Source organism: Callospermophilus lateralis, chromosome 4 (genome assembly GCF_048772815.1).
Source record: "Callospermophilus lateralis isolate mCalLat2 chromosome 4, mCalLat2.hap1, whole genome shotgun sequence".
Lineage (NCBI taxonomy): Eukaryota > Metazoa > Chordata > Mammalia > Rodentia > Sciuridae > Callospermophilus > Callospermophilus lateralis.
Genome location: NC_135308.1, coordinates 122,772,309 through 122,797,975, shown reverse-complemented (window position 1 = coordinate 122,797,975; position 25,667 = coordinate 122,772,309). Strand labels below are relative to the sequence as shown.

At 35.0% G+C, this 25,667-nt stretch overlaps 1 protein-coding gene across 9 annotated transcripts in view; it reads right to left on the bottom strand.

The window, feature by feature from the left end:
- Tmem19 (transmembrane protein 19) overlaps positions 1–25,667 on the bottom strand; it is a 45,961-nt gene that overhangs the window by 7,123 nt on the left and 13,171 nt on the right. For 6 of the 9 annotated variants that reach the window (XM_076854879.1, XM_076854877.1, XM_076854875.1 and 3 more), the window contains exons 4-8: positions 24,535–24,672; positions 23,872–24,126; positions 22,127–22,336; positions 20,087–20,280; positions 15,720–16,517 (exon numbers count right to left, since the gene is read on the bottom strand). In XM_076854879.1, coding sequence (XP_076710994.1) covers positions 20,117–20,280; positions 22,127–22,336; positions 23,872–24,126; positions 24,535–24,672 — 767 coding nt within the window. In that variant the 3' untranslated portion in view covers positions 15,720–16,517; positions 20,087–20,116. Of the gene's footprint in view, positions 1–15,719; positions 16,518–18,444; positions 18,514–20,086; positions 20,281–22,126; positions 22,337–23,871; positions 24,127–24,534; positions 24,673–25,667 lie in introns of those variants that run through there. The other 3 variants (XR_013091237.1, XM_076854873.1, XM_076854874.1) reach the window with 3 other exon arrangements.

Sequence of the window (25,667 nt, the reverse complement as noted above, 5' to 3'; positions counted from 1 at the left end):
AAACTTTATGTCCACAATCCTTACCATGTTCTCACTGTGAAGATCAGAGAAAAGTTTCTACATGGAGAAGGGAAATATAACCATTTGGAAATAGACCTACAGCCTTCTGGTCTCCTTAACAAGGTTTTCCCTCCAGGAAAATGATTTTACCAGAACCTACCCAACTGCGCTTTATCAAAGCCTAACTGAACAATGAGGGGAAATACCCAATTCCAGCCACAGCGCTAGTCTGTGGCATGTAGAAAGAGAAATATCCAACTTAGGTTCACAAAAAGACTGAGACCTAATTGTAGGATTATAGAATACTTCTCTTCCTCCCATACCTTACCACCACATCAACAGAGATCCTGCCTAAGAGGAGCACAGCTAAAAGAATTGCAAGCCTCAGCATTTACTCTTAAATTCTTACTCTAGGAAAACCCAAAGACAATAGGGGAAAAAAAAAACAAGACACTGGAGGAAATTTTAGCCTCCTCTGATAGCACAGCAAAGCAGAGTAAACACAGTTTGTCTTAACCAGATAAACCTAAAACAGCACTAAAAGCTTATCTTCTTCAGTTTTTATTACTTGAAACAGGGACTTTGGTTTTCAACAAAAAGTTATAAGGTAAAAACCAGTCTGAAGAGATAAAATAAGCATCAGAACCAGACTTAGATATGGCTGGGCTTGGTGATGCATACCTGTAGTCCCAGCTACTCAAGAGTCTGCGGAAGGATTATTTGAACTCAGGAATTTGGGGTCAGTTGGGGCAATGAAGCAAGACCCTGCCCTGAAAGAGAGAGAGGAGAGGAGAGGGGAGGACAGTGGAGGGAGAGATATTTAGGTTGAGATATGGTAGAGATTTTGGAATTATGAAACCAAAAATTTAAAATAATAATGATTGATGAGCTAAGAGCTTTAATGGAAAAAGTGAACAACATGGAAGAACAGATGGGTAATATAAGCAGAAAGATGGAAAGGTAAAGAAAGAATCAAAAGAAAATGCTAGAAATGAAAAAAAAATGCAAAGTAAAACAAATGAAAAATACATTTGGTGGACTCATCAGTAGACAAAACATGGCTAAGAAAACAATCAATGAGCTGGAAAGACTTGTGGGGTCAAAAGCGATAGGACTGCAAGGAAAAATATATATATCCAATATTATAGTTGAATTTATTCTCTCTATCAGTAATTGACAGATCCAGCAGAGAAGAGATCAATAAGGAGAAGGTTGAACTGAATAGTACCATCAATCAATGAACTTAATTGACGTTGATGTAACACTTCATCAAACAACAACAGAATGTAGATTCTTCTCAAACTCACATGGAACATTCCCTAAAACCACAATCTGGGGAATAAAACACAGCTTAAATTTATAAGACTAGATTACATACAAAGCGTGCTCTTAGACACAATAGAATTAAGCTAGAAATCAATAAGATATAGAGCTAGAAAATCTTCAAATACTTAGAGATTAAATATACTTCTAAATAGCATATGGGTCAAAGGAGAAGTTGCAAAAGAACTTTAAAACATTTTAAGTGGGGCTGGGGATGTGGCTCAAGCAGTAGCGCGCTCGCCTGGCATGCGTGCGGCACAGCACCATATACAAAAAAACAAAGATGTTGTGTCCGCCGATAACTATAAAATAAATATTAAAATTCTCTCTCTCTCTCTCTCTCTCCCTCTCTCTTTTTTAAAAAAAACAACATTTTAAGTGTAACAAAAACATAACCTGTCAAAAATTTGGGGGTTCTGGAGAAATCAGTACTTAGAGGGAAATTTATAGCATTGAATGCATACATTACCAAAAAAATGTATGATCTAAGAAAACTAGGGGAAAAAAAGAACAATTATATTTAAAGTAAGAAATAGAAAATCAATAATAAAAATCAGCAGAAATCAGTGAAATTGAAAAGAGGAAAGAATAGAAGATCAGCAAAACCAAAACTTGATCCCAAGTTTTGGAATTAGCTAGGGAGCAAGTGCCAGACTAACTGAAAAATAAATAAAGCAAACACACAAATACTACTAATATCAGAAAGGAAAGAGGGGCTATCATTACTGATTCTACAGACATTAAAAGGACAATAAGGAAATATCAACAACTCTACCCCATCAATTTGATAACTTATATCAAATGAACCAATTCCTTGAAGATACAGTCTCCCCCAAATCACAGAAAGTGATAATCTGAATAAAATCATCAAGTAAAAATTGAATCAATAATTAAAAACCTCCCAAAACAGAAACCAACAGAGTCAGATAGGTTCATTGGTGCATGCTACCAAGCATTTAAGAAACAGAAGATATAAATCCTCCATAATCTGTTACAAAATAGAAGCAGAGAGAACACTTCCTGAATCACTGTTTGAGCCAGCATTACCCTAATGCCAAATCAGACAAAGACATTAAGGAAAATCACAGACCTTACCTAGTTGCTGTTGGTCAGGAATTCAGGAGCAGCCTAGCTGGGTGATTGTGGCTTGGAATCAATCTCTCATGAATTTGTAGTAAATATTTTTGCTAGGTTGAAGGCTTGACAGAGGCTTGAGGATTAAGACCCATGTTGCTGTTGGCATAAAGAAGTCACTGTTTCTCCCCATGTGGGCCTTTTTGCTGTTAAATGACCTGATGACATGATGTGTGTCATGTCCCAGAATGAATGATCCAAGAGAAAGGAACATGAAAGCTGTAATTTTATTTATTTATTTATTTATTTTTATCGTGTAGGCTCAGAAGTCACTGTAATCTCCTCAATATCATACTGGTAACACAGGCCAGCCTTATTCAGTGCAGGAGGAGACTAAACCAAAATCCATCCTGGAGGTTGTTTATGTCATCATGCAATAGTATGTTTTTTGGAGATAATAAGAAATGAATTATTTGTACATGTCATCATATGCACAAAGCTCAGATATAACAACAACAACAAAAAAGGAAGCCAGATACCCCTCCCCCCAAAAAAGAGTAGAGTATTTCCATTTATATGATATTCTAGAATAAGCAAAACTATAGTATTAACTCTGGAAAGGGAAGGAATTGATAGGAAATGACAAAAGGGAATTTCTATAGCTCGATAGGCCTATTTTCTGTCAAAGTTATTCAGTTAAAAATATTTGTGATTTAAATGTAGAAATATTTACCTCACAAAATATAAGATAAAATTAAGTGGGGATTGGGAACAAGTGGCAGTAAAGGTACAATATAATGGCAGAATGTCCATAATTGATGAAAATGGGTCATTATATTATTCTAATTATTTCATATTTTAAAAATTCCAAATACAAAATAAAAATACCACATCACCAAAAGTCAACTAAAATTAAAAACAGACTTTGTTTTCTGGAATTAGCTTCCATTCTTTTGTGTAAAAGTTTATTTCCTCTTTAATTTTATTATGCTAATTTTAAGAGCATTTATGTTTTGTGAAGTCTACCATATAAATTGCACATAAGGGTCAGGCCACCTCAACAAACCTGGTTTTAACTGGAAAAACAAAAATCAGTTGTTGGTGGGTGGATGGTAAAAAAAAAAATCCAAGAGCCCATTCTAATCTGTCATATCAGTTATGTAAAAATTGGTGAAACCCATCCAGTTCAGGGTAAGTAGGACAGAAAGCCTGACACAAAGATGGCTCAATGACCATGTATTCTAGAAAACCAGTTGACTTTTTCCTTCTTCTACCAGAGGGAAGCCGAATAAGGACCAAAGTGATCTGCATATTCAGAGGGGATTTCCAACTTTTTGTATTACTTCCTGTTTCTTCCTTCAGGAGCTCTAAGGGTATTGTTGGAAGTGAGAATTAAGTGAGGGAAAGGAAATTTGGAAATGGGGCACAGGAGTTATTTCACCATTTGCAAGTGGGCTGGGAGTGTGAATTAAGTGAAAGTAAGGAAATTTGGAAATCAGGCATAGGGGTTATTTTACCATACCACTATCACTCTAGGATCTAATTCTACATGTGGAATTTCTCTTTCTCTCTTCTCACTGACATCAGTGAGTTTTCTTCCAGAACAGAAGCAAGAACCATTTAATAGGAATGTGCAGAATAACATTGGAAAGTGCATAGTCTGGGACTGTTAATATTCCAAATAACCTGGATACCTGAGGCATGTGTAGGGTAATAACTGTTCATAAGGCTAAAGAGGGATAAGAAGCCTTGTACCTAGTAGTAGGCACTCACTGTTTCATTGGAAGAAAAGATCCCAAAAGTTTAAGAATGAGGTTTTCAGTAATACAGCTTGGTATAAAAAAATATCTTTCTTATTTTTTGCAAAATGAAGTATGTGAACATAGCTGATTTCCATTTAATAGTGATCTTTTCACCCCCTATAGACTAGTGACAATAATAAATGTAAAGGGAGCAGAGGTACCCAGCAGCTGCAGGGCACTTTAACTCATGTCAAATAGTAACACTAACATTGCCTGGCTTAACACATACCAGAGACTATGTGAGGTACATTAGATGACTTAAGACATTTGATCCTACATGAGATAGGTGTTATTTAATGGCCCCAACTTATGGATAAAGAATCCGAGATACAGAGAGGCTAGGTAAACAGGGTCATGAAGCTAGAGAATAGCAGTTCTAGAGGTCAGAAGTTCTAAAATCAAGGTAGCAGCAACGCTGGGTTCCTTCCTTTTTGGAGGCCACACAGAAGAATGTCTGTTTGCTTGTCCCTGCTTCTTGAGGCCACCCATACTCCTTGGTTCATGGCCTCTTTCCTCCTCTTTAAAACCAGCATCTTGGAGCTGGGGTGTGGCTCCGTGGTAGAGTACTAGCCTAGCACGTGTGAGGCCCTGGGTTCAATATTCAGCACCACATAAAAATAAATAAAAAATAAATAAAGGTATAATACCTTTGTGTCCAACTACAACTAAAAAATAAATATTAAAAAAAACCAGTATCTTTTTGATTCCTCTTCTGTTGTTACCCCCCCCCCCTTTTTTTTTTAAAGAGAGAGTGGGACAGAGAGAGAGAGAGAGAATTTTTCAATATTTATTTTCTAGTTTTCGGTGGACACAACATCTTTGTATGTGTATGTGGTGCTGAGGATCGAACCCGGGCCGCACGCATGCCAGACAAGCGCGCTACCGCTAGAGCCACATCCCCAGCCCTGAAATTATAGGCATGTGCCACCGTATCTAGTTAATGCAATTGATTTTTGCACTTGACAACTTTGATGAATTCGTTAATTTTAATAGTTTTTTTTGTGTGTTGGGGGGGTGAACTCTCTGTGGTTTTCTACATGTAAGACCTTGTTAATTGCAAACAGAGATAATTGCACATTTTCTTCTCTAATTTGGATACTTTTTTTTTTTTCCTTGCCCAATTGCTCTGGCTAGGACTTCTATATTATATTGAATAGAAATGACCTGAGTGACTACCTTGGTCTCATTCCTTATTTGAGAGGAAAAGTTTTCAGTTTTTCACTGCTGAATATAATGTAAGCTGTAGCCTTTTTAGCAATGGTCTTTGTTATGTTCAGGTGATTTTCTTCTATTCCCCATTTGTTGAGTGTCTCATTATGAAAGAGTGTTAAATCTTTTTTTATATATTTATTTATTTTTTTAGTTTTAGGAGGACACAATATCTTTATTTTACATTTACGCGGTGCTGAGGATCGAACCCAGTGCCTCATGGATGTTAGGTGAGCACTCTACCATTCAGCTACAAATCCCAGCCCCAGAGTGTTAAAATCTTGTCAAATGCTTTTCTGCCGATAATTATGTAGTTTTGTTCTTTGCTATGTTAAAGTGGTGCATGATATTGACTGGTTTTCATATATGAAATATCCTTGCATTTCAGGAATTAATGTGCTATTTAATTGTTTTATAGCATTTTGTTCAAGGTTTTTGCATATTCATTGGTCATTGTTGTGTAGTTTTCTTGTAGTGTCTTTGCCTTAATGGTATCAGGATAATAATGGCCTCACAGTTTGAGCTTGGAAGTATTGCCTCCTCTTATTTATTAATTTTTTGGTGTGGAACTGGGAATTTAACCCAGAGGCACTCTACTACTGAGGTTCACCCCCAACCCTTTTTAATTTTTATTTTGAGCTAGGGTCTCACTAAGTTGTCAAGGCTGACCTCGAACTTGCAAGCCTCCTTCCTCAGCTGCCTGAGTTGCTGGGGTTGTAGGTATGCACTACCACACCTGGCCCTCTTCAATTTTTTGAGAGTTTGAGAATAATTAATATTAATCCTTCTTTAAATATTTGGTAGACACCACTAATGAGGCCATCTGGTCCTAGACTTATTATTTTTTTTTCTTTGCTGTGAGGTTTTTGATTCAATCTTCTTATTCATTGTTTGTCTATTCAGATTTTCTATTTCTTCAAGATTTAACCTTGGTGAAGTGTTGGTTTCCAGAAGTTGATCCACTTCTTCTGTATTATCCAATTGGTAGGTGTATAATTGCTCATACTGTTTTTTTTATAATTTTGTTTATTTCTTTGACATTGGTTCTTTCATTTATGATTTTAGGAATCCTCTTTTTTTTTTTTTTTCCCTTAAACTAGATAAGTGGTTTTTCAATTTTGTTGTTCTTTAAAAAAAAAAAAAAAACAATTCTTGTTTTTTGTTGACATTCTGTATTGTTTTTCTGGTCCCTATCTCTCTTCTAATCTTTATCATTCTCTTTTTTTCTGCTACCTTTAAATTTAGTTTGTTCTTTTTCTAAGTTTCTTGGGGTGTGAAGTTAGGTTGGCAATTTGAGGTCTTTAAAATGTACCCATTTACAGCTAAGAACTTTTCCTTTAGAACTACTTCTGTTGCATCTCATGTTTTGGTACATTATGTTTCCATTTTCTTTTGTCTCAAGGTATTTTCTAATTTCCCTTGTGACTTCTTTGACCTTGTAGTTGTTAGTGTTGCTTAATTTCCACATATTTCTGGATTTTCCATTTTTCTCTGTGCTCTTGATTCTAGTTTTATTCCATTATAATTAGTAAAGATACTTCATATTATTTCCATTTTCGTTAGTTTGTCAAGAGTTATCTTTTAGCCTAACATGTGGTTTATCCTGGTTAATGTTCTATGTGTACTGGGAAAAAAGGAACATTCTGCTCCTGTTGGGGTGGAGTGTTCTGTATACGTCTATTAGGTCTGATTGGTCTATAACATTATTCATCTTTTCCATTTCTTTATTGATTTTCTGTTTAGTTTTTCTATTATTGAAAACAGAGGACTGAATCTCCTACTATTGTGTTTTTGTTTCTACCTCCAATTCTGTCAAAGTTTTCTTCACTTTTTTTTTTTTTTGGTACAGGGAATTGAACCCAGGAGCACTTAACCACTGAGTCACAGTCCCAACTCTTCTTATTTTTTGAGATAGGGTTTCAATGAATTGCATAGGTTCTTGCTAAGTTGCTAAAGCTGGCCTCCAACTAGTGATTCTCTTGCTCTGCCTCCTGAGCTGCTAGGATTCTAGGCAAGAGCCACCACATCTGGCTTGCTTCACCTATTTAGTAAATTTGATGTTTGGTGCAAAAACTGTTTTATTTATCAGTATACGATGTCCATCTTTGTGTCTTATGTTTTTACTTAAAGTCTATTTTGACAAATGTTATCATTCCTCTCTTTGGTTACTATTTGTATGGATTATCTTGTACCATACTTTCAGCTTGTGTGTCCTTAGATATAAAAAGTTTTTTTAATAAAGAATATACAGTTGGATCCTATTTTGTTTTAATGTGATAAGCCAATATGTCTTTTAATTGTGTTTAATCCATTTAAATTCAACATTATTACTTACAAGGAAGGAGTTACTATTGTCATTTTGTTTTCTGTATTATTCTACTAGCATTTTTGTCTCTCCTTTCCCATTTCCTTTTTTTCTTTTTTGCAGTGAATGATTTGATTCCCTTCATATTTCCTTTTGTGATTATTCTACAGACATTTTCTTTGTGGTTATCATTACAATTAAATAAAACATCTTAAAGAAATAGCATTGTTTTAAACTGAAAGCAATATCAATCTCAAAAGAAACTTGGTGAAGGGGAAAACCTTCACCAAACAGCGCAAGAAGTTCTAGGACCTCTCAAATCTTATTTGATGTCTTTCTTTTCCTAGCACCTGTCTTCAAAACTGTAGTTTAACTGTGGCATTCGCCTCTATTTTCCATGGCTTCTAAACTCTAGTGCAAGTTTGTCAATTCCAAGTCAGATGAGACAGAAACCAGTCACTCAAGCAGTTCCTAGACAATCCAGAATGTTGGACACATGGTCTACTTGTTTCCATTCCAAGAGATTTTCCTCCCAGTTACACACTATCTATGTGATGAGGGGGAGGGGTTTGAATTGCCATACCAAACCCTGAGAATCTTCCTATCCTTTCCATGGGCACTCCTTGAGTTTTTTTTTTTTTTTTTTTTTTTTTTTAATGGTGCTGAGGATTGAAACCAGGGCCTTGTGCATGCAAGGCAAACTACCAACTGAAATAAATTCTCAGCGCCACCCCACCCCCAGCTTTTAAAAAAAAATCTTTTTAACTGTAGATGGACATATTACCTTTATTTTGTTTATTTATTTTTATGTGGTACTGAGGATCGAATCCAGTGCCTCACATGTGTGAGACAAACTCTCTACCACTGAGCCACAACCCTGTGTCCCTCCCCTTGAGTTTTAAAATAAGCTGGTGCTATAGCTTCTCAACCAGTCTCTAGTATTCCCACAGAGGTATTATGGTCTGTATATGGGTATCTCCGTGGAAAGTGAATGTGTAGATTCCTAGATCACCATCTTGCTGACTGGCCCTCTGCTTTTAAGGACTCATGTAACTAGTTTGGGCCCATCTGGGTAATTCAGGATCATCTCTCCATGTTAAGGTTCTTAACCTTTATCACATCTGCAAGTCCCCTTTGCCATGTAAGGTAAATACTCTTTTTGAGATTTGGGATATGGAAGTCATTTGGGGACCGTTATTATGTGTTCTATACACAGTTCCTTTGAAGAACGTCCACATTAATATCAACAATACGGTGGAAAAGAAAGTACTAGTTCTTTTTCATAGAAGGAGACATGGAGCATTTAGATAACCTGGGAAAGCCCTATCATGAGGTTGTTTTGAATCCTTCCAACAGCATTGCCTGAGAAGTGAGACTATCTAGCAGAAAGAGCTTAGATAGATGTTTAGGAGCTGAGAAGTAACAACATGGCAGAGCCTTAGAATGACACTCAATACATCATACCTCTGTCACCTTTCTCTGTGACAATATAACTTTGCTACTCCTTCCATCAAGAGGTGGAATATATTTATTTCCCTATTATTTGAATCTCTCTGGGCTTGTGACTTTTAAAACCAATAATCATAGCAAAAAATGATATTATGAGACTTCTGAGGCCTTTGATTTTTCCAATGAGATTACTATGAATATTATTAATATTAATAAATATTCTTTTGAGTATATGTTCTTGGCATGCAATCAGTGGGTCAAAGAATAGTATATGTTCAAGTTTAGTAGATACTGCCATTACCTGCAGAAGTGTAAGGGTTCTAGCTGTACATGTTCACCAACAATTTAGTATTTTCTGATTTCATTTTAGTCATTCTGGTAACCATCCAATGTGCTTTTAATTTATATTTTCCTGATGACTAAAAGCAGTTAAACATTTTCCAGTATTTATTGGCCATTTGGATAATCTCCTTACAAAATGGCTTTTCTGTTTTTTAAATTTTTTGTCCGGTTTTCTTCTGAGTTGATGGTTTTCTCTTATGGATTTAAAGGCTTTAAAAACTTATATTTGGAATATGAATCTTGTGTTGCATACACATGCTGCACGTATTTTCTACTACTCATTGTATTTTTTTTTTTTTACCTTTTTTCTTTTTTGTACTGGGAATTAAACCCAGGGGTGCTTAACCACTGAGGCACATCCCCAACCCCCACTTTTTTTGTTTGTATTTTATTTAGAGACATGGTCTCACTGAGTTGTTTAGCACCTCGCCATTGCTGAGGCTGGCTTTGAACTTCCAAGCCTCTGGATTACAGGTAGGCACCACTGTGCCTAGCTGGTTTTTTTTTTTTTTTTAACTCTTAATAAGAATTTTGATAAGCAGAAATTACCAATCTTAACAAAGTCCAACTTCTTTTCCTTCTGGTTAGCACTTTTGTGTCTCATTTAAGAAATCTTTCTCATACTCCAAGGTTACAAAGTTGTTCGATATTTTTCAACAAAACACTTGTGCTGCTTAACCTTTCATATTTAAACCTGATATTCATCTGGAATTGATTTCCTGTGTGGTATGAAGTCATAAAAACTCAGTGTTACTTATTAAAAAGACCATTGTATCCCCTTTGTACTGCGCTGTGACAATCAAATGACCACTTTCCTTCCCCTCTCCCTTTTCTGAATAAGTGATGGCATTAAATTGCAACAAGAATATTCATTGTAGAAAATGTAAAAAATACAGTTATACAAAAAGAAAATGTTAAAACCCCAACAATCTCACCTCCTAGGTATAATTTTAACACTCAAGTGTATATATATATATCCTGATCCTTTTTCCTATGGCTATATGCCTACAAATATTTTTTTAAACTGAAATGGGATCACACTGTCAATTCTGGTTTTGAATTACTTTTCATTTAATACATCATGAATATCTTTGATATCAATAAATATGCATCTAAAATATATATTTTTCAATCTCACCTGGACCAATCCAAATAAAGTATCTTTAAGAGCTGAACATTATTCCATCTTATAGTGTATTCTCCCAACCTATAATTATTTTGACACTGACTGGTTTCTCTTGGCCCTTCTCCTCTTTAAAGATGTCTATCTAGATTTGCAAATTTCGAAAGTGAAAAACTTAAGAGAAACTTGCAGACAATCACTTTAGATAAAAACAAAAATCTCAGTGAGTAATCAGTATACTAGGCTGTTGATTGGCAATGGCTCAATTTTCCTATTACTTCATAGGACAATTGCCTGTTTTTTTTTTTTTTCCTTCTGTTGGAAAATCTCATTGAATTTTCTCAACAAGCTGTAGTTTTGCTATCACAGCACAAATAATAATTCCCCAAGTTCTAGAGTTCTATCTTTAGTTAATCTGAATGTTTATCATCTCCATTTTATCATTCAAGTGTGTGTGTGTGTGTGTGTGTGTGTGTGTGTTTTGTAGCACCCTGTGAATGTTAGGCAAGGCTTCACCACTGAGCTATATCCCCTCCCATCATTTAACTTTTCAAGCTCAGTTCTCTACAAAGATGAATAATGTAAATACTTCATCGGATTGTTATGGGAATTAAGTGAGCTGATGTTTGAAAATTGTTTAAAACAATACCTGGCACAGAGAACATTATTATTTCAAAATGCTTTTCCTCTGGAAGATTATATAGATGATATAGTTTTCTATGTCCTTCAAGATTCATATAAGTTAAAAAGATTACTTCCCCGCCCTGGCTTTTAAAAATCCAAATGGCAGAGATTAAGGAAACAATGATAATTCTGTGCTAGTGGGTTTGCAGTGAAACTAGTAACCTCATATATAGGTGATGGTTCTGGAAACCTAAAAAATCTTTTCAAAGAGCAAGCAGGCAATACTCCTTAATAGACTTTGATGCAACAATTCCATAAAATAGACTTTTCCAGATAGCAGATATCACTATACCATTTATGACACATTTGGAAAAAAAAAAAAAACTAAAGTCCCCCAAGGAAATTAAAGTATGATGATTTATTTTTTTATTTTGGTACCGGGGATTGAACTGAGGGACACTCAACCACTGAGCCACATCCCCAGCCCTATTTTGTATTTTATTTAGAGTCTCACTGAGTTGCTTAGTGCCTCGAGGTTGCTGAGGTTATCTTTGAATTTGTGATCCTTCTGCCTCAGCTCCCAGGCCATTGGGATTACAGGAGTGCGCCACCACATCCAGCCAAGGGTGACAGTTTCTAAGCTGGACTTCCCAGTCATTAGTAATGTATTCAAATAACTCTTTTTTCTTTTTTTTTTCTTTTTATTTTTTGGTACCAGGGATTAAACCCAGGGGCACTTAAACACTGAGCCACAACCCCAGACTTTTTTATATTTTATTTAGAGACAGGGTCTGCCTGAGTTGCTCAGGGCCTAAGTTGCTGAGGCTGGATTTGAACTCACCATCCTCCTGCCTCAGCGTCCCAAACCACAGGGATTATAGGTGTACTAGTTGTATGCCACCACCCTGGCTCAAATAACTTTTTATTCTTTAAAATCTGAATGTTTCATTTAAAAAAATTTGTTTCTTTTAGTTATACATAGCAGTAGAGTGTATTTTTGACATATTATACATACATGGAATATCAATTAACTTTAATTATCCCTTCTTGTGGTTGTACATGATATGAAGTTTCACTGGTGGTATGTTCATATATAAACATACGAAAGTTATGTCTGATTCATTCTACTGTCATTTCTATTCCCACCCCTCTCCCTTCTCTTCATTTTCCTTTGTCCAATCTACTGAACTGATCTATTCTTCCGTCTTCCCCTTTTTTATGGGTTAGCATCCACATATCAAAGAGAGCATTCAGCCTTTGGTTTTTTGGGACTGGCTTATTTCACTTAGGATGATAGTCTCCAGATCTATCGATTTACCATTATTTTTTAGGGCTAAGTAATATTTCACTGTGTATATAAACATTTTCTTTATCAAAAGGACTTAAAATCAGCATACTACAGTGATACAGCCATACTGTTTACAGCAGCTCAAATAACTTTTCATGGCAAGATAAAATGCTCATCCCATAGGGTTAAGTGATGAAAGCAAGATGTAAAACTAAATATAATGTGATACTTTTTATTAAAAAAAAAAAAAAACCTCATGTAAAAGATGGGAAAAATAATTGGGGTGGCTGGGGTTGTGGCTCAGTGGTACTGTGCTTGCCTAGCATGTGCGGGGGTCCTGGGTTTGATCCTCAGCACCACATAAAAATAAACCAACAAAATAAAGGTATTTGCCCATCTACAAAAAATAAAATAAATAATTGGGAATTGTAGTGCTCATCTGAAATCTCAGTCACTTGGGAGAAAAATTGCAAGTTCAAGGACAGCCTGGGCAATTTAGTGAGACCCTGTCTCAAAATAAAATTTAAAAAAGGCCAAGGATATAGCTTGTGATAGAGTACTTGCCTAGCATGTGTGAGGCTCTGGGTTCAATCCCCAGTACTGAAAAAAAAGTGGGGGAATACATATACTAAAATATTAATGATGCCTGTCTCTGAGTAGTACAATTATGAAAATTGCCCTCTTCTTACCCTTATTTTCTAAGTTTTATATAATCAAAATACTAATTAAAATATAAAAAATTATTTCAAAACATTTTTATATATAACAGGGCATAGAGTATGTAACTGAAATAGAAACTGTTTGCCAATAGTTGAGCAAACATACTTGTGAGGTCCATATTTGGACACAATGTACCATAGCACTTTTTTAAAAAAAAATATTTATTTTTTAGTTGTAGGTGGATACAATATGTTTATTTTATTTATTTATATGTGTGCTGAGAATCGAACCCAGGGCCTCACACTAGCTAGGGGAGTGCTCTACCACTGACCCACAATCCCAGCCCTGTACTATAGCACTTTTAAAGAAAAAAATTAATAAATTTTCCTCTGCTCTGGGGATTGAACCTGGAGCCTCATGCATAAAAATTAATTTTGTTCAATAATCTTATAATATAAAGACAACTTTAGAATTTTATTAGAACTATAAATTGAGTTACTATAAATAATACTCTATAAGAGCACAATAGATATGTGAAAATCTGTACTGAAAATGCACATTTAAAAAATATTTTTTTGGCTGTAGATGGACACAATACCTTTATTAATATATATATTTATTTATTTTTATGTGATGCTGAAGATTGAACTCAGGGACTCACATGTGCTAGGTGAGAACTTACCACTGAGCCAAAACCCCAGCCCCTGAAAATGCACATTTCTAATAAGTTTATTTTCTGATACTCTTAGATGGTATCAACATTTTTAAACCCTAGCTAGATGAGATTGAGAGGATATAATACAATTGCTATTATTATTCTAGCCCCATAATATATAAACTATACTTAGTTCTGAAGAAAGTTTTGAACCCTTTCTACACTGGCTACTGTCTACAATAGGGATGTTGGTAGTTTAAAGAAATAGGTTAGGGGCTGGGGATGTGGCTCAAGCGGTAGCGTGCTCGCCTGGCATGCGTGCGGCCCGGGTTCGATCCTCAACACCACATACAAACAAAGATGTTGTGTCCGTCAAAAACTAAAAAAAAAATAATAAAAATAAAATTATCTCTTTAAAAAAAAAAAAGAAATAGGTTAAATATTAGTACACTGAAGGTATTTGTTTAACAAATGCTCACTGTGTGATAACTGCTATAGTTAAAGTGTAGAATATATATATATAAAGGATAGCTAATTCTGCCTGAAGGAGTCTGGAAAAGCTTCTTAGAGGAACAGCCACTGAACTGGTTTTTGTAGGATGGATAAGGGAGGAAAAGAACACCAGGCACAACAGACAGTGTATGCAAAAGAAAGCATGAAAATGTTAAAAAAGATTATACTCACTTATATGAGATATAAATGTATTTTATAGCTTTTTGTCTGGGCAATGGCATGGGAAAGTTAACCTAAGATTCTTTGTTCTAGAATTCTATGACCCATATTAGGGTATCTGCCATGTAAAACTCCAAATGCAAATAGCTAAGCAAGATATGAAGAATTAATCTGAGGGTGTTCATTACTTACATTAAAATTCCATTTTATTCTTTTAGTTCATTGCTAATAAGGTAGTTTACAAAGAAAGAGTAGCATTTAAAAATAATAATGGGAGGGGTATGTGGGAAAGAGGGGTAATTACCAGATAATTTGTCTATTTTCAGCCTTTTTCTTAATTCAAAGAAAAAAACACATTTGATTGAAGACCTTTGGAAAGTACTTAAAATTAGTTTTGTATTTTCTTTTCCCCCACTACTGGGAACAGGTCCTCAAATATGATAAGTAAATGTTCTGCTGAGCTCCACCCCAGCCCTGTATATGTATTTTTAACATCTTTAAGGAGATATTTTTAAAGTCATATTTAATACATCTGTAATCTTACCAGATAACACACTGATGTTTTAGTGTATGTCTTTTATTTTTGCTGGATTTTTTTGGTGATATAAGCAACCTGGCTTCAAGCAGCAAAAGACATTACTAATTATAAAATTGCCTTTTTAAAAAAAAAACAACTCCTAAAACAAATATGTAAAAATTATCACAATTTTTTACCAGTGATTATTATCTTGGGGAAGACAGAAAGGGGCCAAAATTACTAAAGGGGTAGTAAAGGCCAAAGAATATTTTAGTTTTATCTTTAATGATTAAAAAAGAACAGATTCAAGGCTGGGGATGTGGCTCAATGGTAGAGTGTTTGCCTAGCATGTGCAAGGCCCTAGGTTTCGTCTCTAGTACAGCAAAAACAAAAACACACACGCATATTCATTTTATTACTACATTAAACATTAATAAAAAAGAAAAAATCTAAGTATATAAGAAGACTTGCCACATTTATAAAATAAATTTTAAAGGGAGAGATTATGGTAAATGAAAGAGAACTGACATTTAGTCTTGGCAGGGAGAATAATTTTAGGAGTCCTGTTCTGCCACTTTTTCACTTCCCTTACAATAATTTTCTGACTCATTAGTTTCAAAACCATTACTGGTTTCACATGATTGAGAAATGCTGGAATCATCACAGTCCTCAGAAATTCAATTAGCCAAACTGTTTTTTAATTTTTTATTTCCCTCCAGGAATATGTTTCCAATTATTGACTTTCAGAGACTCTTAAAAGAAACACTGATTAGAGTCTAACAACTTAATTCAACAAACACATTAAACACTCATATATTTTAAAAATATTCAGGACTTACTGGGAGTTAGAGCAACAAATACTGCATAAGGAGATTAAATAATTAAGCTGCATTGTTTTCTTCTTTTTTTGGAAGTACAGGGGATCGAACCCAGAACTTCACGCATGCTGAGCAAGTGCTCTACCACAGCTATATTCTCAGTCCTGTGTTTTCACTTTTAAAGCGCATACAATTCATCTGGGATTTGGTGGCTTGCAGTTCATTCTTATTGTGGTGGTACTGGGGACATCAGATAAAATATCAGGAATATCAAATGATTGGGCCCTAGGGTATTCACTGTGCATTAATAGTCAGCAGCTGTTCATACCGCAGGCAGGTGCAAAGTTTAAAACATCTCATTTCACAATTTTTCTCTTTAATAGTTCTTTATCTAATTGAGGTGGAGTTAGAATTTCTGCAGCCAGTATTCTATATTTACAGCAGCCAGAAACAAGAAAGAGATATAAAGCATAGATAACTCAAGAAGGAAAAAATACTAAAGATGGAATGAACTTCTGTGACAAGTCTGTGCTGTCCTGGTAGTCCCATGTGATGTCTCTTCTTGAAGTCTTCTTCAAAAGCTGCCTTGGGCCACATACACTTTGCAGTCCTCTATTATGTTATAGTATAATAATAAATAATCACCTTTAAGCTACCTAGGCAGAAGCACATAATATTTTATTATATTGTTACATGGAGCTCTCTCCATGAAAGTGTTTTTAATATAACTGCCCACCTACCCAAGAAGAATAGTTGAATTAAATATCCAATTAACAAAAGATGTTACAGAAAATATATGTACGATTAAAAAAAGAAAAAAGGACAGAACCTCAATTCTTTATCTGTAGTTTTCATATCCAAGAACTATGGATTGTTTCTTCACAAGTTTGGTGACAAAATCTGACATGACTTAACCTGAGGCTCTTTACATTCTTTAGTCATCACCTTCAGTGGGGCTATTCATAACTCACCACAAAAGTAGGAGTGCATTTGATAATGGGTTTCTACCCTGGACTTCTTTTAGTAGCTTTGAGGGAAATATTCTATGTAGATCCTATTAGTTTTTTAAATTCTGAAAAATTTTGATTCCAAAACACAATTAACTCTAAGTTTTCAAACAAAGGATTGTATAGTAAACTCTCTTCACACTGTTAATGACATGGTGATTGTACCAAACCTAAAGCTGGTCCCAGTAAGTACTTTTGTCCCTTAGTATGTCATGAGGATGAATTTCTAGGAAAAGAGGAAAGGCATGTTCAAATAACACATGGGCTGCATGATAAACCGACAGCAATGACAAGAGATGCAGCTGCAGACCTAAAAAGAGCACACTATAGGGACACTGCTACATCCATGTTCATAGCAGCACAATTCACAATAGCAAGACTGTGGAACCAACCTAGATGCCCTTCAATAGACGAATGGATAAAAAAAATGTGGCATTTATACACAATGGAGTATTACTCTGCATTAAGAAATGACAAAATCATAGAATTTGGAGGGAAATGGATGGCATTAGAGCAGATTATGCTAAGTGAAGCTAGCCAATCCCTTAAAAACAAATGCCAAATGTCTTCTTTGATATAAGGAGAGTAACTAAGAACAGAGTAGGGAAGAAGAGCATGAGAAGAAGATTAACATTAAACAGGGATGAGAGGTGGGAGGGAAAGGGAGAGAGAAGGGAAATTGCATGTAAATGGAAGGAGACCCTCAGGGGTATACAAAATTACATACAAGAGGAAGTGAGGGGAAAGGAGGGAAAATATAAGGGGGAGAAATGAATTACAGTAGAGGGGGTAGAGAGAGAAGAGGGGAGGGGAGGGGGGAGGGGGGATAGTAGAGGATAGGAAAGGCAGCAGAATACAACAGACTCCAGAATGGCAATATGTAAATCAATGGTTGTGCAACTGATGTGATTCTGCAATCTATATATGGGGTAAAAATGGGAGCTCATATCCCACTTGAATCAAAGTGTGAAATATGATATATCAAGAACTATGTAATGTTTTGAACAACCTACAATAAAAATTAATTAAAAAAAAAATAAAAATAAAAAAAAAGAACAAAAAAAAAAAAAAAAAAAAGAGATGCAGCTGCAAGACAGTGCACGATTACCAGAAGCTATCAACCCCAGCGCTCTGCTGATTGTTGTCTCCCTAAAAACAAGACATTCCATTCTTTTGATGCTCTGCTGATTGTTGTCTCCCTAAAAACAACACATTCCATTCTTTTGATGCTTCCTTTAGATACAGTGCTTTAAATACAGATATTCTTAATTCTGGGGTTCTCAACCTGGCTAGATATTAAAATCTATCAGAGGGTTTTGTAAAAATACCCAATGATGAGTAGGCTACATAAAGCGAGAGCAAGGACATCTTTTTACTTGGTTTAAAAAAGGGCCTCGGTAACAGAGTTAAAAAAAAAAAAAAAATCTCTACATGATTCTCATGTGCACCCAAAGCTTTATAAAATTTCAATTCCCAGGCCATATCCTATATCAGCTAAGTCAGAATTTGGGGGCATGGAGCTCAGACACAAGTTTTGATTTTTAAAAACACGCAGGCCAGATGCGATGGCACATACCTATAATCCCTGGAAATTGAGGCAAGAAGACTGCAAGTTAGAGGCCAGCCTCAGCAACTTAGCAAGACCCTGTCTCAAAAAAAGAAAAAAAGTGCCCCTGAGTATTGAATTCTGGTACTAAAAAAATTTTTTTTTTAAATTGCCCAGGTGCTTCCAAAGTATACCTAATTTCAAAACCAATGTTGTGATCCACTGAGTTGATTGAATGACTTAAGAATTAAGGATGTAAACTATTTTGTTTTCCTTCCTAAACCAGTCAGCTCCAAATCATCACTATAGTTGGGTCACCAATGAAGAATTCTCAGCTGTCTCCACTCTCAGCTGGCTTACTCATGGGGTCCTTTCCCAACTTCTTTAAGGGAAAAGGGAAGAATGGTACAGAAATGACAGGAGAAACATCTTAAGACATAGTTGGTAAAGTACTCTGTTCCTTGTTAAAACTTCTAGTACATGGTAGGTCACAGTGAAGAACAAATTTGAAAATTTTAAAGCTACAGTGTAAAGGAGGACACAAATTAGAAGGTACGTAATAGGAAATCAAAGTATTTTTCCAGTCATTTATAAAAGAAAGCTAGAAAATGCATTAAAAAATCACCCTTTTGGATAAGTAAAAAGAACCAATTAAAAAAATAGGTAAGTGAAAGGAAGTCTAACAGGGCAGAGGAAGGAGAATGGGGGAGGAGAGGAAGGATTGAGACCTGAAATCAAACTCCATGCATAATTGGGTCAGGATGAACCCAACTACTGTGTATAACTATAATGATCTAATAAAACAACAACAATAAAAACTAATGTCTTAGGTCGGGGTGAAGGCAGAAAGGAAGAGGGGAAGTGCTGGAAAGTGATACTGGCCAAATTTTACTGTTATATTGTATGCATATAGGAATATGTAACAAATCTCATCATTATGTACAACCATAATACACCAATGAAAAAATGTGAAAAGAGAAAAAAATTGAATTCAATATAGTTTATTTTCAGTGCACAACTGAAATATATAATAAGGTGCACTTTTTTAGACAATTTTCTTTGATTTTAGTTAGAAATTATTTTCACACTTTCTAATGGTCATATGAAAAATAAATTTACCTTTTTTCATTATTAACCTGGAGTGAGAGAATAATGTCACATAATTCACTAGGACCAATCTTTGCACTTTTCATAATTACTTGTGACTGGCAAGGGAATGAGAGAAGGTCAGGATAGTATGCTGAGGTTTCCACACAAAATAGCTTAAGCCATTAAAAATGAATATAACATTAGGGTAATTTGTACAGTGACATTTTTCTGTTACAATTGGGAACCATTTTAAAATGTCATCACTCTCAATCCTGACACTGGTTTAAACAAAGCAAAATAAAATTTCCATTGACTATGTAGAACTTTCAGTTCGATATATAGCAATATGTAGAGAAAATGTAACTCCCCTGATCAAGAAGCTACATTCAGCAGAAGGAAAATATGCATAAGTTCTATGCAATCTTCTCTTTCTCTAGAAAGATACTAGCTTTTAAAGTGAGTTGATGAAACCGTGGAATTCCATCATAATAGAATACGGAAATAGTTCACATTTTCACTTTAACATTACAATTATTATTATTGTTAGGATAAAACTTAGAATTGCAAATTTATTTGAACTCACCAGATTCAACCAGTGGAAATGAAATAAAGTTCACTCTCTGGGCCAAAACCCCCAAGCAGCTGTTGGGAGCAAGAGGGCAATAAGAACAGAAGAAAATAGATTCACTGCATTGTTATCAAGAATGGGTTTCCCTGCTATGTGCTTTGCATTATTTGTAGGGTTGTTGACTACCATGCCAGTGCTTTCATCCAAACCTGGAATAGAAAAGAAGCAAATAAGAAGATTCAAATACTAGATTAAAAAAAAAGAAAATTGGCCTTTTCTCCAAAAGAGACCACCTTTGAAAAACTCTCAGTGACTTGTACAATGACCTTAGTGAATAATTTAAATGGTGAGATACATGGAACCTTTGATTACAAAAGGCCTCTTTGAATAAGTAAGTTTCAGCACATCTCAATAATATTCTCTCAATACCTCTGGAGTTCCTTCGGAATTAGAATGGAAAACAATAAAAGGACAGGTGGCCCGAAACTGGCAGGCTAGGCCTGCCTTCCCAGTAGTTTCCCATCAAAGCCAACCTGTGAGGCTCCTCAGAATAGCCTCAGCACTGGACACACATGGCCCAGCATGGTGATGAAAAAAAAATGCTATGGTTTGAATGTTTGTCTCCCTCCAAGATTCATGTTGGAATCTAAGACCCAATGAGATAGAATTAAGAGTTGGGGCCTTTGGGGAAGGGATCAAGTCCTGAGGAATTCATTCTTAAGAATGAGATTAATGCCCTTATACAAGAGGCTCCTGAGAGCTGCCTTGTTCTTTTGCCTGTCTGCCTTTCACGGTGGAAGGATGCAGCAACAAGTATCATCTTGGAAGCAGAAAGAGAATAGTGTCTTGTTCTTGAACTTCCCAGACTCTGAAACTATGACAAGTAAATTACTTTATTGTTCTCTTTGCAAATTACCCAATATAAGGCATTTTTCATAGCAGTACAGACTAAAACAGAAGCACACAAAATTTAGGGAATAAACTAACCTCTTCCACTGCTCACATTTTATTTTTTAATTTACTCAGTGTAAGAAGTTTTCCCTGCTAGAACCCATTTCAAATAAAACCTAGGCTTCTTCAAAAAAACCCACATGTACTATTTGTGTGGATAGAGTTTCTGTCTCTTTAGTATAAATTAAAACCAGATTGCTTCTTCCTAAGCATCTGAATGAAATTAGTAAAACTGAGAGAACAAACATTCTGACAAGTGGAGAGGGGAGTAAAAGGATAAGTAGATTATCTTGGGTTTGAAGAGCATGGGATGGACTGAACTCAGGAAACCTTCCCTAGCCTTCAGTCTCTTCATGATGTCAATCAAAGGAGAAAATATAGTTGGTGAGCATGTGCAGGAAATACACACCTAACAGGAAATATCCGTAGAATGAAAGGGCCAGACAGCACCAGAAGCAAGACACAGAATTTTGAGGAAAACTGACTCTCCCATCTACCTTGAGTGGGACTTAAAACTCAATGGTGGCATGCAACTGTATCCCTAGCTCCTTGGGAGGCTGAGGCAGGGGCATCACTTTAGCCCAGGAGTTGAGACTAGCCTAGTTAAATTCTAGTTAAATCTAGTTAAATTCTACCTCAAATAAAACAAACTACTCCAAAACTCAATGGTGAAGACAGCAAGCATGATATCACAGTAGGAAAGTAGGTAATGTGTATGTAGTCATATTAGTACAATAACTATCAAATGGACTTGAAGAAAACAAATGGAAGGAGGTGCATTAAAATGAGCTGATCCTAAATGTCCTACTTTCCTGGGATTAGATGGCTCATAATCAAAAGTGTCTATTCCTTGCACTAATATATCTTCCCCTCTAATCATTGCTCTGCAGAACTCATTCTTTTTCAATGAATTTAACACAAAAGAATTAAAAAAAAAAAAAAAACAAAACTGTGGAAGAGATTCTTCCCTGTCATTTCTGGTCCTTCAACAATCCTGTATCTTTAGGTTTCTTTTCCTTTTTACATCTTTAAAATAAAAATTCCATATTTTCCCCCATTTCTTTGAAAAACCAATAAATTACAATAATAATGTAATGGTCTTACCAGTAAATTGCATTGTTGCCCCTAAATATGAGTCCACAATTGATCCTAGCAATCCGGCTAGACCTCCAAATGCAATAATGGGCCACTGTGGAGCAGAAATGTCTAAATCACTCACAAAAACCAACTGTGTGAGGAAGTATGCAATGCCCACAAAGGTACCACCAAGGAGACTTGAGGCAAGTCCCACCATTGTAACACCTCCATTGGTTCCTAAGAAGAAACATAAATAAAATCATCTGGTTAATAATCAGTACATAGTCAAACAAAGTCAAACAAAACTACGTAAGTAAAGTTAATTACATAGCTTTGTAACATTATGGTAGCTATGTAATTAACATTAACTTGAAAGAGTTCTCTTTTTAATTAAAAAAAATTTAAGTGAGTCATAAAATTGTATATATTTATGGTATACCATGTAATATTCTGATACATGTATATATTGTGCAGTGTTCACAACAGGGTATAGATATCTCCTCAAAAATTTACCATCTTATCATGTTTAAGGGGAAAAAATTGAAAATCCTTTCTTATAACTTTCTAAACATATACAATACATTACTGTTAACTCTAGTTACCCTACTATGCAATAAAACAGCAGAAGTTCTTGCTCCTATATAACTTAGTCCCCAGTAATTAAACTTTCCCCATCACTCTCTCTCCCCTATTCTCTCTAGCCTCTGGTAAACACCATTATAAACTCAATTTCTATACGGTCTACTATTTTGGATTACAAATATAAGTGAGATCATGTGCTACTTGTTAGAAAGAGTTCTCTTTAATGCAATCTCTAGACTATAGCCTATTTAGAAAATAGTCCTTTTTCTTCAGTAACTCTCAACATTCTAGCAGTGAACCAGAATGGTTCAGTAGAGCTAGAATGCTATTTCTCTGTGCCTTAGTTTCCTTTTTTTTTTTAAACGATGAAAACAATACAAGAACAAATTCATATGATTATTATGAGTACTAAGTGATATTCTATGTAAAGTAGCCAGGATAGTGCTTTGAACATAGTAGGTCTTCAAAATGTTAGCTATTGTAAGAATGATGATAATGAAGAAGAGGAATAAAAAAGGAAGATGAGAAGAAGGTGGAAAAGAAAGGAAGGAAGAGAGAAGATTTTCAAAAGGAAGTAGAAGCAGTTGCTAATGGTAATAGGGGACTGAGATATACCTATATAAATCCTTTACTATCCATATGGGATTGGTTATACCAAAATCCTCGAATGCTCAAGTCCCTCACATAAAAGTAGTACCTGCACATAACCTATGCACATCCCACCTTCCACATAATTTAAATGTTCTCTAGATTACTTACAATAAATACTAACACTACACAAATGCTGTTTAAATATTATTATACTATATTATTTAGAAATAATTGTAAGAAAAAAATCTAAGTGTTCAGTATAGACAAAATTATTTTTCTTTAGATATTTTTAATCCACTGTTGGTCGAAACAATAGATTTGAAAGACTAAAAGCATTTATTACATAATAGGATCTCAAGAAAAACTCTATTCCTTATATTTTCCTTTCCCATTGATTAAGTCTGTGGATCAGTCTCTATATTCTTGTACTGTATATCCAGGTCTTGTTAATGTTTACATCAAATATTAGTTAATATCAGTAATTTAATATCCTATAGCAATTTTCTGATTAAGAAAACCAAATAAAATTCTTAAAAGGCACTTAAATACATTAACAGGGGTGCTTTTGTTTTTGTTTTGAAACTCAAATCAAGTCTCACCCACTGGAACTTTCTCCCAGGTTGTTATTAACCTTGGCGGGCTTTTACTCAGTACTGTGCCAACTTCTGAAGCCCAGGTGTCTCCAGCAGAGCAGGCCAGTGCAGCCAAGAGAGATAAACACATCCAGGAAGCAGTGTACTGCTTAGAAAAATCGATTGGCATTTCTCCGGGGCCATTTTCTATCATGTACAGTAGGGCCAGCTCAGTAGGCACAGCACCATTACAGAACACCTGGATCCAATTCCTCTGCCCTCCTGGAAACAAAGAAGTAGATAAAAAACATAAGAAATGTTTTCTTCTCAAAAGGAAATGCATGCAGTTATAAGAACTTTATCTTAAAGTGTAGAAAAATAAAAATGACTAATTTTTTTTTTTTAAAGTTTTAAAAGTAGTATGGCACATTCACCCTCATTTTATGCTGGTATTAATAATCTAAAATAATTAATGATAGACTCTAGAGCTTCTAAAATGTTGCTGTTACTTCCTATTGCAGTAAAGTAAATGATAAATAAAGCTACTAAAGTAACTCTCAAAACTGATCTGCTGACAGTCTAAATATGTTCTGATTAAAAGCTTATGTTATTAAATTCCATTTAAAAAAAGCTTATGTTAAGATAAAATAGTTTACCATTTTGAGTAATGTCAAATGTAATTAATTTTACCTTCCTTATATTCTGAATCTAAACGCTTCTTTGCTTCTCCTTTCCATTTTGTGAGTTTTGAAGAAGAAAGGAAAAACATCAGCAAAGAGGTAAAAAAGCTGAAATTTGCAATCGTTAGGATAAATCCAACCACTAGCCCTGAAAAAAACATATAGACACAGAATTATACTTAATCCATATATTAGTGCTGAAAAACATTGGTATTTTTCAGTAATTTTCATATTACAACATGAATGTACACTTCTAATACATTTGCTATTTACTAAACTATTACCAAACAGTAAACTGAATGTCATTTTAATTCACTGATAAAATTTTTTTTGCCAAATTTTGATCTCCTTTCAAACAATGTTTTATTATTTGAGACAACTGTTTCATAATCAAATTGCAAAACAGAATAAATGGCAGTGATTTTTATTATTAAACAATACATATTACACACATACACTCAAATACATAGTTTGAATAGAAAGCTAATATAGAGAATTTTCAAATTACTATGGCCCTCTCTGAGGTTGTAAAGATTATGGTTTTTCAAGTTTCTTTTATGATTTTCCCCTATAGCCTGGATTTTTTTCCCCCTAGTTTACAGAGGAAAGTCAAAGTTAATCTTTTTATACTTTTCTAAAAAAACTTTCATATGTTCTCTTGCTGAATCTCATAAACTATGATGAGGGGAGTTTTTCTTAGCTAAACTGTCCTATGTAAATCCATAAAATGTTACATGCAACTAAAAATGGAATATGTTCTGTGAATGTTATTTTATACTTTTAGACTTTTCTGTCTCTTTAGATATTTTCCCCCACTTCAGTGCTGAACCCAGGGATGCTGAGCTATATCCCCAGCCATTTTTATTTTATTTTGAAACAGGGTTTCAAACTTGCAATCTTCCTGTCTCAGCCTCCTAAATCGCTGGGTTACAGGTGTGTGCCACCATGCATAGCTGTCTCTAGATTTTGTGGAGGTAAACAAAGAAAAAAGACTGCATTTATTCATTTTTCAAAGGGAGACTGATTGCAAGGAAGTCTTATACAATCTGTAGTTCAGCCAGGAAAACAAAGAAGGAAACTTCTACTTCATGACACAGGAGGAGGGGGGAAAGCAAAGAAAAGATTATAATCTCTCAATGATGT